This window comes from Terrapene carolina, unplaced genomic scaffold (genome assembly GCF_002925995.2).
Source record: "Terrapene carolina triunguis isolate 2854851 unplaced genomic scaffold, T_m_triunguis-2.0 Scaffold84, whole genome shotgun sequence".
Classification (NCBI taxonomy): Eukaryota; Metazoa; Chordata; order Testudines; family Emydidae; genus Terrapene; species Terrapene triunguis.
This window is the reverse complement of record NW_020664435.1, coordinates 17,131,136-17,148,035: the sequence shown is the minus strand read 5'-3', so window position 1 is coordinate 17,148,035 and position 16,900 is coordinate 17,131,136. Positions and strand designations below refer to the sequence as shown.

Here is a 16,900-nt window from a genome sequence, read left to right as displayed (position 1 = left end):
TCACCGTGGGCATTTCATTAACATTAACACAGGCTGGCTCGGAAAGGTGCATGACGCACGCATCTTTCGGAACACAGGCCTGTTCAGGAAGCTGCAAGCCGGGACTTTTTTCCCAGACCAGAAGATCACCATAGGGGAAGTCAAAATGCGCATTGTGATCCTTGGAGACCTCACTTACCCTTTAATGCCATGGCTCATGAAACCCTACACAGGGAGCCTTGACTGCAGCAAGGAGCGGTTCAACAACAGGCTGTCCGTGCAGAATGACTGTGAAGTGTGCTTTTGGCCGTTTGAAGGGCCACTGGTGCTCTCTGTATGGGAAGCTGGACCTGACCTTTAACAGCATCCCCATGGTTATACCCGTGTGCTGTACCCTCCATAATATTTGTGAAGGGAAGGGTGAAAGATTCACTCAGGCATGGAACTCGGAGGTTCAACACCTGGAGGCTGAATCGGAACAGCCAGAGAGCAGGGCTATTAGCAGGGCCGGCTCCAGGCACCAGCTTGGCAAGCAGGTGCTTGGGGCGGCCAGTCCGGAGAAGGGTGGCGCGTCCAGCTATTCGGCGGCAATTCGGCAGAGGGTCCCTCACTCCCGCTCGGCGCGAAGGACCTCCCACCAAATTGCCGCCGCAGATCGCGATCACGGCTTTTTTTGGGGGGCTGCTTGGGGCGGCAAAAACCCTGGAGCCGGCCCTGGCTATTAGAGGGGCCCAGCGCGGGGCTGCAAGGATTAGGGATGCCTTGAGGAAGCAATTTGATGCTGAAAGCCACCAGTAATGTCTGGTGCCCTGCACGGGAGGGAAGTGCAGTGGTTCCAATGTGAGTAGGAATCTGTGTTTGCTACATATGATACACTGACTTGCAGTGCCTGTTGCTTTCCTGGGCTAAGGTATCTTTTACTTTATGCAATAATGAAGAATGTTTTCACAGCAAACAAATCCATGTATTGAAAAGAAACACAACTGCTTGGGAAACAGAAAGGGCAAGGGGGTGGGGTGAGGAATGGTACAATCACAGATTTGCGTATGTCCTGTTATCATACTCAGCCTTCCTGTTTGGAGTGCTGTGCAATGAGTGCTGCACTTCAGGATGGCTATACTGCATGGTGATGGGGGTTGAGTGCAGTGGGTAAGGGTCATAGTTTTCAGGGCTGGGTGGTGAAGCTACGGGTGTAGGAGGCAGCTGGTGGTGATAAGAACCCGGATGTTGGGGAAAGTGGGTTGGAGGTGACATGACGGGCACAAGGGAAAGAGTTTTGAGACAAGGGCTGCAGGGGAGGGGCGCGGTAGTGCTCCGCCTGCATGACTACAAGCGCCTGGATCGAGTCCGCTTGGCGCTCCATGATGCTTATCAGCCGCTCTGTGCTTTGGTGCCGGCAATCCACATTCTGCTGGCGGACCCTCCTTTCACTCTCCCGCCACTCCTGCACTTTTTGATTTTCATTAAGGGGGTGCTGCATGACTTCATGTAGCATGTCCTTTGCTTCTACATGGCCTCTTCCTGATTCTTTGCAGCTTCTCGGCCGGTGATAACACAGACGGCTGAGATCTCAAGGCTGCATCTGTAAAGGCAAAATGCAACACTTAACAGAGGCAGAATTGTTCACAACAGACAGAGCAATGATTCGTCCGTACTTAAGGAGGGCAAGCACAGTCTACACAATAGCATAATTTGCCTGTCCCAAAGCGAGCGCACATAACCCACGGGAGCCCCAAAATGGTGAGTAAGCACAGGGTCGAGGGGGACTGATTCTTTCATGGCTGTACTGTCCTCTGGGTTTCTGTGCCTTGGGGAGAGCCAAGAGCTGCAGGGGGCCCCTTTACTGAACACGGTCACCACATTTTCCACAGGAGTTCGTCCTGGAAGATATCTCGCTGCTGAGGGTGACCTGGGAAGCAAGGGTGGGTCTTCTACTACAATGCCCTGGCCCATATGCAGCTTGCCTGTGTGCAGCAATGGTCCCCTCGCCCCTCACTGCACAGTGGCATGTTAGCCTGACTGGGACAAGGACCACAGTGGCTCTCCCATGAAACCTGCGCAAGCGCATTGCCCAAGTTCTGGCTGAGACCTTTGAAGACATCACTGAGGCCGATTACTGCGATGTGAGAAAGCACATTAACGCCCTATTCCGCATCTAGGCATGCATGCAGCCCTAATCCTCCTTGTCCCAAGAGCCCACACCGAATAACTTCCTTCCCAAAATAAAAGCAGCTTACCGGGAACCTCCTCTGGTGGTTGTCCTTCCCCAAGCACTGGCCGCCACGACTGGCTATCTTCCCTCCTGGCTTGAGAACAGCTCCTGGCTGCATGCATCTAGGGATGCTGGGTGTCTTCCCTCTCCTCAGCATCCTCGCTCCCACTTTGCTCCTCCTCCTCCTGCCTTGTTGGACGGAGCTCCGAAATGTCCATGGTGGTACTCTGAGTGGAGGTGGGGTCACCCACAAGTATCGCATCCAGCTCTTTGTAAAAACGGTAGGTCGCGGGGACAGCACTGGAGTGGCCGTTTGCCTCGCGGGCTTTGCGGTAGGCATTCCACAGCTCCTTCTCTTTAACCCTGCACTGCCGCGTGTCCCAGTCACGGCCCCTTTCCATCATGTCCCTTGATATCTGCCCGAAGGTATTGTAATGCCTACAGCCGGAGGGCAGCTTGGACTGGCAACTTCCTCCCCCTCAAACACTGATGAGGTCCAGCACCTCGCCATTGCTCCATACTGGGGATCGCCTGGCAGGTGGAGGCATGGTCACCTAGAAAGATTCGCTGAGAGCACTCCACGCCTGGCTGAGCAACAGGAAGGGGATTTTCAAAATTCCCAGAGAATTTAAAGGGCGGGTCTGACGGTTGGTCACCTGAGGGCAGGGCAGTAGAGTTCAAACTGATGATCAGAGTGGCTAGAACAGGCATTGTGGGACACTTCTGGAGGCCGATCAGAGCGCAGTACAGGACCAGGGAGTCCACACTGGCACTGCAGCGCTCCAGCGGGGGCGCATCAAATGTTACTCGACTCACCAAGTTGGAGTACCAGGAGTGCTCTAGCCACGCAGTCAGAGCGCTCTACGTGCCTTGCCAGTGTGCACGGGTCATGAGTTAGAGCGTACTGGGCTGCTTTAATGCGCTCTAACTCGCAAGTGTAGCCATGCCCTTAGTCGGGAGCATAGGTTACAAAACAGACATCTGGCACAATCGAAAGGTGTTGAAATGCATTTGCACTAGTTGCTAAATGGTGTTTCAAATACTAATAGCTACTAATATTCACCCCTTCTTGTCAACTGTTGAGAATAGGCCACTTCCACTTTAACTGAATTGGCTTGTTAGCACTGACCCCTCCTCCCCCCACTTGGTAACGCAACTCCCATCTTTTCATGTGCTATAATATATATTCTGCTTACTGTATTTTTCACTCCATGCATCTGATGAAGTGCATTTTAGAGCACGAAAGCTTATGCCCAAATAAATTTGTTAGTCTCTAAGGTGCTACAAGAACTCTATTTAAAAAAAAAAAAAAAAAAAAAGCTAGCTGGATTTTTTTTTTAAAAAACAGGGCACCTTCCCCCTTGGAGGGACCCACTAATTAATACCGAGCCTCTCCCACTAAGCTCCACTAATTCCCACTTTCCTCCTCATTCTCTTTGTTTTTGGGCAAAAGGAGGAACAGAGCAATTACAACAGCATTCCTCATTCTGCCTCATACAAGAGGCAGAGCATGGAATGGAGCTCCCTTCACCAAGTCTCATCTACTCTGGGAAGTAACACTGTGTTATAAAACGTGTGTTTAACAGAAAGAACATAAGGACAGCCATACTGGGTCAGACCAATGGTCCATCTAACCCAAGATCCTGTCTCTGACGACAGTAGCCAGTACCAGAGCGTCAGAGGGAGTGTCCAGAACAGGGCAGTTGGAGGGCTTCACCCCATCTTCCTCTCCCAGCTTCTGGCAGTCACAGTTTAGGGTCATCCTGGGCATGGGGTTGCATCCCTGACCATCTTGGCTAATAATCATTGACGGACTTATCCTCTATTAACATATCCTCCATTCTTTTTTTGAACCCAGTTATGCTTCTGCCCATCTCAACATCCCCTGGCAACCAGTTCCATAGGTTAATTGTGCACTGCATGAAAAAGTACTTGTTTGTTTTAAATCTGCTGTGTATTAATTTCTTCGGGTGACCCCTGGTTTTCATATTGTGGGGAAGGGTAAACAACACTTCTCTATGCACTTTTTCTACACCATGATTTTATAGATCTCTGTCCTATCATCCCTTAGTCAGCTCTTTTCTAAACTGAACAGCCCTAATCTTTTTAGTCTTTCCTCGTAAGGAGCCCATTCCATACCCTGGATCATTTTTCTTGAGCTCCTCTGAACCTTTTCCAGTTCCACTATATCCTTTTTGAGATAGCACCACCAGAACTGGACACAGTACTTAAGGTGTGGGTGCACCATGGATTTATATAGTGGCATTATGATATTTTTCAGACATATTTTCTACCCTTTTCCTAATAGTTCCCAACAGACTGTTAACCCTTTTCGAGTGCTGCTGCACTTTGAGCTGAAGTTCTCAGAGAGCTACCCACGGTGACCCCAAGATCTGTTTTGTGAGCGGTAACAGGAGGATCCGGGGAACTACAGGCCAGTCAGCCTGACCTCAGTACCTGGAAAAATCATGGAGCAGGTCCTCAAGGAATCAATTCTGAAGCACTTAGAGGAGAGGAAAGTGATCAGGAACAGTCAGCATGGATTCACCAAGGGCAAGTCATGCCTGACTAACCAAATTGCCTTCTATGAGGAGATAACTGGGTCTGTGGATGAGGGGAAAGCAGTGGACGTGTTATTCCTTGACTTTAGCAAAGCTTTTGATACTGTCTCCCACAGTATTCTTGTCAGCAAGTTAAAGAAATATGGGCTGGATGAATGGACTATAAGGTGGATAGAAAGCTGGCTAGATTGTCGGGTTCAACGGGTAGTGATCAACTGCTCCATGTCTAGTTGGCAGCCGGTTTCAAGCGGAGTGCCCCAAGGGTCGGTCCTGGGGCCGGTTTTGTTCAGTATCTTCATTAATGATCTGGAGGATGGCATGGACTGCACTCTCAGCAAGTTTGCAGACGACACTAAACTGGGAGGAGTGGTAGATACGCTGGAGGGTAGGGATAGGATACAGAGGGACCTAGACAAATTGGAGGATTGGGCCAAAAGAAACCTGATGAGGTTCAACAAGGACAAGTGCAGAGTCCTGCACTTAGGACGGAAGCATCCCATTCACTGTTACAGACTAGGGACCGAGTGGCTAGGAAGCAGTTCTGCAGAAAAGGACCTAGGGGTTACAGTGGATGAGAAGCTGGATATGAGTCAACAGTGTGCCCTTGTTGCCAAGAAGGCCAACGGCATTTTGGGCTGTATAAGTAGGGGCATTGCCAGCACATCGAGGGACATGATTGTTCCCCTCTATTCGACATTGGTGACGCCTCATCTGGAGTACTGTGTCCAATTTTGGGCCCCACACTACAAGGAGGATGTGGAAAAATTGGAAAGAGTCCAGCAAAGGGCAACAAAAATGATTAGGGGGCTGGAGCACATGACTTATGAGGAGAGGCTGAGGGAACTGGGATTGCTTAGTCTGCAGAAGAGAAGAGTGAGGGGGGATTTGATAGCTGCTTTCAACTACCTGAAAGGGGGTTCCAGAGAGGATGGATCTAGACTGTTCTCAGTGGTGGCAGATGAAAGAACAAGGAGCAATGGTCTCAAGTTGCAGTGGGGGAGGCCTAGGTTGGATATTAGGAAAAACTTTTTCACTAGGAGGGTGGTGAAGCACTGGAATGGGTTACCTAGTGAGGTGGTGGAATCTCCTTCCTTAGAGGTTTTTAAGGTCAGGCTTGACAAAGCCCTGGCTGGGATGATTTAGTTGGGAATTGGTCCTGCTTTGAGCAGGGGGTTGGACTAGATGACCTCCTGAGGTCCCTTCCAACCCTGATATTCTATGATTCTATGAACAGCTAATTTAGAAATCATTATATGTGTGTTGTTGGGATTATGTTTTCCCATCTCCCTTACTTTGCACTTATCAGGGTTGAATTTCATTCGCCATTTTATTTCCCAGTTACCCATAATACAAAACATTAGACCCATCTCGGGTCAGCCACAACCAGCTGACATTTTTAAAATAAACAGTCCTCAGCCTGGTCTACTCATAAAACATAGATCAACCTAGCTATATCACTCAGAGGTGTGAAAAATTCACACCCCTGAGAAGCATAGTTAAGTGGACCTAAGCCCCAGCACATACACTGCTAGACTGATGAAAGAATTCTTCAGTCAAACTAGCTATTGCCTCTTGAGAGGGTGTATTTGCTATAGCAATGGAAAAACCCCTCCTGTCGCTATATCAAGTGTTTACGCCACAGTGACGCTATAGTGCTTGTAGTATAGAAACGTCCCTTGTCTACACCAAGTACTGTGCTCTGTTTAGCTTCATGTTAAATGCGTTATCAATGCAATGTTCTTTCCCAGTGTAGAAAAGACCCTGGACACTGAAAAACAAACCCACTTTGTGGGGCAAGCATGACAGCATTGTTCCTTTCCCATTAAAGTAGGGGAGGAACACACTAACCTTAACCACCAAAGGTGCCTGTCAAATGAGTTTCAGGGATAGCACATAGGTAGAAAGTGTCCCCAGTATACTCTTTCCATTACGGTGTTACTCCCAGGGAAAAGAAAGATCTTTTTAAAAATTAGTATTATTAAATAGCCCAGGATTGCCCTGGAATAGAAAAGCTTTCTGAGAGCAAGATTCTGTTGGATTTCAATGCCATTACAGTGTACAGCAGAAAAAGTCAGCAATGTGGATGAACTAGGTCGGAGATATACTGAATCTAGAAAAAAACAAACAGAGTGCCATGCATAGTGCTGTAAATATCTGTTCACTAATTTTGTAACTTTTTTCCAAGCAAAGCTATTTATTTGTGGGGAGGGTTTATTGCTATGTCATAGGTGGGGCTGATAGTGCTGCCTATTAAGGTTTTCTGACACTTTCCATTATAGACCCTGTTTTCAGTTGTTTGTAACTTTGCCAAACTTTATCCATTTGGGGTGAAGATTTCCATGCTCATGTCTGCCTCATGCTGATTTTTTACACACATGAGGCAGACATAATCCTGGAAAAAATTTTAAGACTTCAGCCACAACAGTTTGAGAACAAGGCTAGAGAAAAATACATAATTATGCCCATGTTACAAATTCTGGCAACCTTTTCTTTGAAAAGCTCTGGTGCCCGCATTCTTTAGAGCAAGGTTGTAAGACAAAGAAAACCGCAGTTCACACATGTGCAGTAAATACTTAGGGCATGTGCACACTACAACTGTGCCATCATAGTGCAATAGTGTAGATTCAGTGGTTCTCAAACGGTGGGTCAGGACCCCAAAGTGGGTCATGACCCCATTTAAATGGGGTCGCCAGGGCCAGCATTAGACTTGCTGAGGCCTGGGGCAGAAGCCAAAGCCTGAGGGCCCGCTACCCTGGGCTGAATCTGATGCCTGAGGGCTCCATCCTGGGAAGCCGGGCTCAGGTTCAGCCTCCCTCACCACCAGGAGTCATGTAATAATTTTTGTTGTCAAAAGGGGGTCGTGGTGCAATGAAGTTTGAGAACCGCTGATGCTTCCTACACTGACAGAAGGGGTTTTTCGGTCTATATAGTTAATTCATCTCTCCGAGAGGCAATACTAGATCGACGGAAGAATTGTTCTGCAGATGAGGTGCATCTACACCCAGGTGTTAGGACAACCTAACTACAGTGCTCAGGGCATTACTTTTTTACAGCCCTGAGAGACGTAGCTAGGTTGATCTGATTTTTAAGCATAGACCGGGCATTGAATTTTAGCAGCTAAATTCCTCAAAGATTCCATCTGCACTGAGCATGTTCCAGTCTTGGGCTGAGCAGGACTTTCCCTGCAGTTGCAGTTTTGGGCTGCTATAGGCCATGCCAGGCAGGTCCAGGCCCCTGAACTGAGAGTAGGGAAACACTCTCTCCTGTGCTCCTAAAGACCTCCCTCCTGGTGCAGGCAGCATTTGACCTGGATGCAGAGGGCCCTAGGAGTCTCAGATTGAGCGCCCAAAATTAGTGGATACTTTTAACCTTGATCTCTCTCTGCCTCAGATCCCTATCTGTAAAATAGGAATACCACACACCCCTGACCTCACAGGACGTTATGAAAATAAATTAATATTGGTGAAGGACCAGGATGCTATATAGTGAGGACTGCCAAAGAAAAGTCAATGAGGAAATCAGCAATTCTGGGGTTTGAATAGTGTGCAGTAAATAAGGCACAGGCCACACATTGACTAGCTGCTCATTAATTGACCACCATCCAACCTCTGCATTGCATGAGGCAGGTGTCCTGCAAAAAAAAGGAACATGTGATCATGGAATTAAAGACTACCATAATGCACAAGGGGCCAAATTAAGATTGCACAGGCAACTTTAATTCTGACATTTCCCAACTTCTGAGTGTTTTGACTTTGCAACCTTAATGTTTTTATATATTTTGTGCTTAATAAAAAGATGAAGAGGGGATTGAGTGGAAAATAAGTCATTTTACAAAGGTGGTGGTAGGCCCATTGCTGATTCCTCCCCCTCCGCCCCCACCAATACCTTATTCCTTCCCACATTTGTTTGCCAAGTTCACGTACTGTCATCTTCTAACCCTCAAACAAAATGCTTCAAGCTGCTTTTGCTTCAAGAAAAAAGCTTTATGGCAGAATCCCAGCACTGTTATGAGCAACCCTACACCAAACCAGTGCATAGCTTTCTTACATATGTTTAAGGAAATATTTCCGCCTGCATCTCATCTGCATATATATCACTTCTACACACCGTAGATGACACAGCAACGACTGCGCAGCCCTGTGTGTTTTCAGTGCAACATAAGCAGGATCTTTTTAATTACTATATAGATCAGAACTTATTGCTGTGATTTCATTAAGTCAGTACATCGCTTAAATACACAGAAAGTACTGAGAATTGGAAAGGGGGGTGGGGGGAGATGAAATAAATGTAAAAGATGAGTAGCGACTAGAGTGGGAAGAAGTGTACTACTGGACTAGATTTACTTATTTTTACTAATTAAAACTACAGTAAGTGACCATCCCATGCTCTGGATGCCCTAATAGACCACTGAAGTTCATTCTAAACCCATCTTCTGTAATAAAGCTGCTCCTCTCAGAGCCAACCAATTACCCAACAATTTAAACACCAAATCCCAACAGCTATCACATCTCTGTATTCTTCAACCACCTCCTCCCCAAATCCTTGGGAGAAAAGATGGCCCTTGCAGTGTGAGCAGAAGGTTAACTAACCCAGGCTTCAGTGGAGAAAGTGAGGAAGCAAACTACACTTCAAAAGCTCCCACTCATGTACAACAAGGGGACTCTAGCACCTTTGTTGATCTCAATGGTATCAGCATGGCATAAGGAAATAAGTGGTATCTCAATCCCACTAGAAGCGCCTTCCAGCCAAAGCAAATAGGAAATAATAATGTTTGCAGATGGAAGGGGACAAAGGATTAAAAAAAAAAAAAAATCTGATGGGTGAAAATGTTTCCTGTTCTTTGCGACCCATATATCTAGCACTATTTGCAGAGTGTACAACAGTGAGACTGCACACATTCAGAACCTCTCCTTCTGGCAGCACCTGTGAGACCAGTGCCATTTCAAAACACCAACTCAATAGAGCAAAAATGAGGTGATCAAACAGGACAAATGCTACTTAGTCATCCTTAGCTCAGATCTCATGAGACTCTGCATAGTTAACATGAAAGACTTGTTTAATGGAAGGTTGGTGAACAACTTGCATCAGGAGGCACCACTTGTGCCTGCCAAACTCTGACCTACAAACTATCTACTACCCAGATGTGAAAAAAATAAAAGTTGCTTGGTGGAGATAAAGGGGAGAAGTTGAGAGAGAAGAGTTAAATAGAGAGCACTGAACCTGTTAACACCAGGAGATGACACCCCAAATCTTGTTTAATTCAGTCTGTTAAGTTAAAAAACAACAACAACAACAACAACATCTCTATGCCAGTCAACTGCAAGAGTGGGAAGCGGTGATCAACTGGACAGGATGCTCAAAGTACAAGTATTTTATCAGAGAGAAAACAGTATGTTTAGAAGAGGGCCATGGCCATTGTTCATAACCTGAGACATAAAACCAGTGAACTCGCTCAGAAATAAATGGCTTCCTGCATTAGAATGAAAGAAATATTAGGTATATCATGTTTTCATGTAAGTTCTTGGTTTCAAATCAAGAGCAGCAGGTCTTGTTATGGTCTTCTCATCAGCTTCCAAGGCAAGTGTGTCTGTCGCTCTGTCCCTCTCATGCTGTGGTAGGTAAACAATATTCTCAACTGCTGAACACACCACCTTCCCCTTTAAGGTTCCATGTCTTATGGTTAACCAGTTATTCACTGGTGTTCTGATGGCACCAAAGACTATGTGGGCAAGGTATTTCACTCCCAAGCCCAACCTGTGTCTACAATACTAGAAAAATTTTCCAGTGGACACACTTGTATGAAGGTCTTGGATGGCAGCATTTCTTTTGCATAATTATATTCTTCTGCATTTAAATACCGGTATTTCTTTCATAAGTAGTTTTCAACATTAAAAAAACAACATAAAACCACAATAGAAGTATAACAGACTGTAATTTCACAAAACTCAGGATTTTCACTGTTTGGTTCCCATAGCAACCTTAGTTCTGCCCCCTTGCAGCAGGTATTGCAACAGTATTTGATACATGATCAAGAATTTATGCAACAACACAAAATGTTTCAGATGTGTACCTGTCATTAAAAAGGTATGGTTTCTTTGCGCTATATACTGTCCAGTGTCATAACAGCATACTCTGATGCATACATGTGTCTCATAAAACAAACATATTTCAGTGCAGCTTTCGGATGCTAATAATACTTATCAGGTTATACTATATCTGAAAAGGCATACATCCTTAAGGTCTAGGCACTGTAGCCAAAAATTAAAATATAGTCAGTTCAAAAATAGAGCCAGCAGGTATTCATCCCCAAGCCAAAGAAAATAATCAACCACAATAAAACCAGATCCAAACAATACCCCTTTCCCTCCCATCACCCCCAAATATTCACCCATAAAATGACCCTCCCTCGCAAAAGCCCGGGTAAAGAGATGGGTCCCGTTGCATGCCTTCGGGGTCAACAAAAGTGGGTTATTTTAGACGAAGGAGGGAAATGATAAGAGTAGGGTTTTGAAGTTTACCGCAAGGGGCATGATTTTGACCTACTGTATAAGTCCCTAAGTGGCTTGGGACCTCACAATCGACAGGCTCTTCTGTTACACAAATGGGCTCCAGTGCCTATGTTGATTGTGAGTTTGTCAAGATGGCACAAGGAGAGGTAATCTCTCAATAGGCAGGTCCCAAGCCACTTAGGGACTTATACAGTAGGTCAAAATCATTCCCTTCAACTCTACCCTGAAATCAATAAGCCGACAATGCAAGTCACAGACCACTGGGCTTATATGCTCCCACTGAGATATGCTGTTGAAGAGGGCTGCAGCATTCTGTATCAGTATCTGGATTGATTTAAGATGTGTAGCCCCAGGTAGAATACGTTACAGGACTCCTGTCTTGAGATGGCAAAACACAACAATCACAGTAACTAGGCTTGCAGCATCTGAAAGGAACAGTCAGAATTTTCTAGTCAGATGAAGACTTGGAGGGAGGGAGGGAGGGCAGGGGACCACCCCCATTTCTGGTCACTGCTACTACACTGTAACAGCCAGTGGGGATTAGACACCAGAAACAGACAAATCATCTATCAGAAGGGAGACAGAATCCTCAGCCTGTCTTCTGATTGCTTCCCTTAGAATGCAAGTATCATCTCCACCCGCTAACTCATCCATGCCCCCATCTCACCCAGATACTGGCTAAGCATTTGACAGCACTGGCTAAAAAGGCTGAGCTGGATACAGAGCTGAGGGACAACTCATGCATCCTCATCAACTGTTCCAATGGCCCCAAATAAACAAGGCACAAGAGAGGAGACTAGATGGAATGCCGTGGGACTCCAAATGACACCACCTTTAGGAATGAACAGCAACGGCCCATCCAAAACAGCTCGCAGGGAGCACACAGCAAAGGAGGAATGAGTCCCCTGACAGCTGCCCTTTCCACTCTTGTACCATCCAGAATTTGATGCCCTGCATTTACTCAGTCTACTATTTTCAAAGTTCAAAACATTGTCTTTCTTGAAACTGTTTTCTTCTGGCAGCTCTTTTTCAGCACTGACTACAGGCCAATGTTAAATACAAAGAACACCAAGGCATACATGTCTGAGCTGTCTGATCACAACCTAAAGAAAACTAACTTGGCAATTTCCCCCACATTTTGATAACACAAAATGCAGCCTCAGAAGCTCATTTCTGAACTAAAACCAAGAGACATTTTATTTCAAAACAATAATGCTTTTAAAGATTCTAAACAACTGCAAACAGGTTCAATATCATCTCAGTCTTGTATTATAGCATTACCAACACACATGCTGTTATATATTTCTGCTAATACATACTTCAACAAGGAAATACACCATAAAATTCAACTATTGCTTAAGCAAATGGTGCTGCAGCTGAGATGTGGTCAGCTTTATATGTTACTACCAGCCATAGCTTGTAAACCAACCCTACTAAATGCTAGCTTTATATTTAGTTGCATTGCAGTAGCCCCTAGATGCCCCAATCAGGATCAAGGCACCTCTGTTGGAAGCACTATACAAATACACATGAAGACATGGTCTCTGGCTCAAAGCAGTTTGCAATCTAAGAGCTTTATTAATCCTAAACATATCCTAAATGTGAAACCAGTATCAGCTGTTGAGTTCAATTGTCATAAGCAGCTTCATAAAGCCCAGTTCTCATTCATATTCAGACTGACCACTATCTTAGTGAAATCAGAGCTCATTAATTTTATAGCCATTACTTACCACTTGAACCTGTTTCAAGTAGCAAACTTCATCTGTGCCTCGAAATCCAGCCAACTGAAACTCAACATCAGTCAATAAAAGAGAAAAGCCATGTGTACCCTTTCAACAGTTAATTTTCATGACAGAGGCTTCACAGAGCTTTTCTTTTTAAATATATACACACACACACACACACACACACACACACACACACACGGCTACCTCTCTTGTTTGTGGTCTCTAAAAGATGAGAGTTCATATCCAACTACCCAACCATAGTTAAAGGCCTAACCACACTTTCTATCAGGAACCATAATTCACCCTTTGTAACCTGCAAGTCCACATTTTAACATCCACAACACATTCTCTTCATCAGGTTTCTATCCAATACAAGTACTGACAGCTATGCTAGAGTGTACTACAAATTCCCCACAACCCTTCATTATTCAAAAGTTCCATCCAATATTCACTTCAGTCCCTCCTCCAAAGTTTACGTTTGCCTCTAGTTCATCTGCCTCAAATGAGCTATTTTCAATTATTTGATTTCCTCTCCTCATGCATAACAAAGTTTGTTCCCAATGGACTAGTGACTGGCTGTCTTATCATTGTGTCTATTTGTGATTAACTTTAAAAACTGTATTTTAATAAGGAATATATACAGGAGTACAGTAGCAGCAAGACAGTTGCCAGTTGTTGCACCTACCTCTAAGGTTAGCAAAAAGACATGAAACATTCAAGAAGTCATGTCACAGTTTCTAGATCCAAAGCATGGATTACACAATTCCATGGGGTATTTTCAGACACATTTTGTTCACATTTTGTTCAAAGCCATGTTCTGACACATGACAAAGTTTCAATGTGGTTCCAATATCTTTTATTCTTTTGGTGCTAAAAACATTCAATAAATTTTACTACAAAATCATTAAGACAGAATTTCAAGGCAAGATGGACTCCTAAAACATGGAACTTTTGAAAGGAAATGAAAATTAAACAGCAACTCAATCTCTGGATCCCTGATACACTTCCTCTTAAAGGAAAACTGCTTATGTCACATGTTCCACAAGTGAAATTCGTTTAGATTGCATTAATTGGCAGAAACACTTAAAAAATTCTGGGGAGCAAAATGGAATTACTGAATTATGGGTTGGTGCAAATGTTATATCACTATGTACCGTAAGAAGTAAGAGTGCATCTCAACTGCTGCTTATAGTTAGCCACAAGGTGGCAGGAATTTCAAAGTAAAAAGAGCCCAACATTTCTGTATGTTTTTTGTACTGTTGTGGTTAGAAGAGGAGAGTGAAAGAGCATGCCTATGCCCCAGATAAGAAGATGGAATATCTGAGATGTCTCAAGGAAGACACTCCCTCACCCATCTTGGAAAGGCAAAATTATACATACATTAATATGTCTAATGTGATACAAAATGTTAATACAAAGGCAATCTTCTCCTATCCAGTAAGTGAAATTATAAAAAATAATTTTAAAAGATTAAAATACCATAGCTTTGGATTAAAAAACGCCCAAAACCGTAGATACAAGCAAATAAATCAACAGGCAATGGATGCTAAGTTAAAAAAGACAGAATAATTCATATAATCAGAATAAGGCAAATGGATCATTTCAAGTTACATATTTATTTAAAAGCAGCAGCAACTTTCCAACTGACAAAACATTCAATCTTCAGGGGAGATTTTAACCAAAATTAGCAAAAAATCAAGAGAGGGCACACCCTCAGGAGGTAATGAAAATGCACCAGGCCTCTAGCTTTACTAAGAGTTTTTAGCAATGTTTTTACAAGCCTGATCCAAAGCCCACTGACAGAAAATGAGGGTATTTATTGGAGTCAGTGGGATTTTGATCAGCTCCTAAGAGAGATTTGTGGTAAATAATTTTCCCAATTCTGAATTCACATGTCTTCAGGATTTCAAATATTAAAAAAAGCAGGAAAGAAAGTTGGTGTACAACTGACAGTAAATTGAGGTAAAGAGGAGAAGCTTTCCTAAGGTGCAATTAAACAGAAGCAAAAATATACATACAGACACTCCCCGGGTTATGCAAGACCCGACTTACGCAAATTCGCACTTACGGAAAAAGTTCCATAAGCCAAAAATAGGATTTTCGAGTTGCGGAAATATTTGCGTAACGTACGGGTATACGTTTCCAACTTACGCAAAATTCAAGTTACACAAGGCTTTCTAGAACGGAACGATTGCGTAAGTCGGGGGGCGTCTGTACTACTTTACATCAAGATATGCTGAGCTCAGATTTATGAGTTAAGCTATAAAAACAAAGTGAACAAAAATATACTTACTGTCTAGCTTGGTCCTTATTGGCGTATGTTACATTTACTACTGCAGTCTCTGTGTCAGTGTTCACTAGAGGGGAAAATGCAACAGAAGAAAAAATTAAGTTCACTTCCCACTCACTTCACCCTCTATAAATCTGAAAGCAATTTGAGTTTAGAGCTTGTGTACCTTGCTCACAGTTCTCCACTGTTCCATATTGAGCTAACAAACTATCCAGCACCTATCAAAGGGAAAAGAAGTTGCAAATTTGAGTTTCAAAATTTCTTGACAAAAAGACACCACCTGTCATTACACTATACACTAGAACTTGTAAATTGTAGAATGCATAATATTCAAAAGAACTTCCCACTTTGGGGTTGTGGATAGAGGATATTCATGGAAGGGTACATGCAGTTTGTTCATTTTTTCCATCCCTCCCAACTTCGAGATCTGCATTTGAAATCTCATGTATTTGGTTTTTCCTGAGCTCTCATCTACATGAGGGGATTGACAAAAATAATAAGCTATTCTGGTCAAATTCCCCATGTAGACAAGTCCTGGGTGACCCAGAAGCAGCAATCACTTGACAACCATGTAGAAGTCGTGACGGCCTTGTGTTTTGGAAGAAGGCCAGGAGGAGAAACCGGTATGGAGAAAGATTAAGGGGAAGAACTACAATTCCAATTAGCTCCTTGTCTAATAACTAAAGTTTCATTTGGAGCAATCACCTTCTCCATAACCATAATGGAAAAATAGTCATAATTTTAGAAAAGGGTGAGAAAATATAAAATATTCCAGACAGAGCCAGTTTTCAAATATATTTGGTAAAGTTAGAAGTCTCAGTTATCGCCCCATTTTCCTCCATCTCAAAATCCTTTAACCTTTTCCTAAACCTACATTGTTTTAAAATTTAATTTTCTTCCCATTAAGAATTTGTTGAATAATAGAAATAACTGAACAGCAGTAACTGGTATAGATAGCAATCACGTTATTATGGTTCATCAGATTTTAACATTTTATCTCAAGTCATAAATCCTGTTAAGGTATTAAAGCAATGCCTAAGCAGTTTGCAATTCACATTGAGCAACAAAAACTAAATCTGTAACCTATAAGGTGTCACATACACCATTTTCTCTATAAATATTCACTTAATGTTAAATATGTAGCATAATACTGATGAGGGGAGGAAAACCATTTGATATGAAGAAAAAATCCACATGCATCAGAACAGCACAGCTCACAATTCCTATAAATCTCTAACAACCACAACTAAGATAAACATGCAAAATAACTGGTCTTTAAAATAAAATAAATAAGACTTCAAAGCATGGTATGTTTCAATGAGAAACTAGAAGTGTACCAAGAAAAACATTTATTGATGTACTTTAGACATTTAGTACAATGTAAAAAACAATTCTGAATTGAACTGCAGTTTATTCCTTTCTCTGCCATTTATTAAATATGAAATATATGCAGACACTTGAAATGTAACTTTTCTAGTCAGACACATAAATGGCAGTACATTGTTCCCCAAATTTAGTCATGAAGAATCACCCTGAACAGCAGTATTTTCCCATCTACTTCATTTAGGAACCATTAAAGAGTTTTCTGACAGCACTTGGTCTATTACACAATAGTTAAAAGT

At 43.5% G+C, this 16,900-nt stretch overlaps 1 protein-coding gene across 1 annotated transcript in view; it reads right to left on the bottom strand.

Annotated features, from left to right (window-relative positions):
- The window catches only part of IGF2BP3 (insulin like growth factor 2 mRNA binding protein 3), a 177,169-nt gene that overhangs the window by 69,360 nt on the left and 90,909 nt on the right, over positions 1 to 16,900 (bottom strand). The window contains exons 5-6 of the mRNA XM_024223253.2: positions 15,445 to 15,496; positions 15,282 to 15,345 (exon numbers count right to left, since the gene is read on the bottom strand). Of these exons, the coding sequence (XP_024079021.1) occupies positions 15,282 to 15,345; positions 15,445 to 15,496 (116 nt within the window). The remainder of the gene's footprint in view (positions 1 to 15,281; positions 15,346 to 15,444; positions 15,497 to 16,900) is intronic.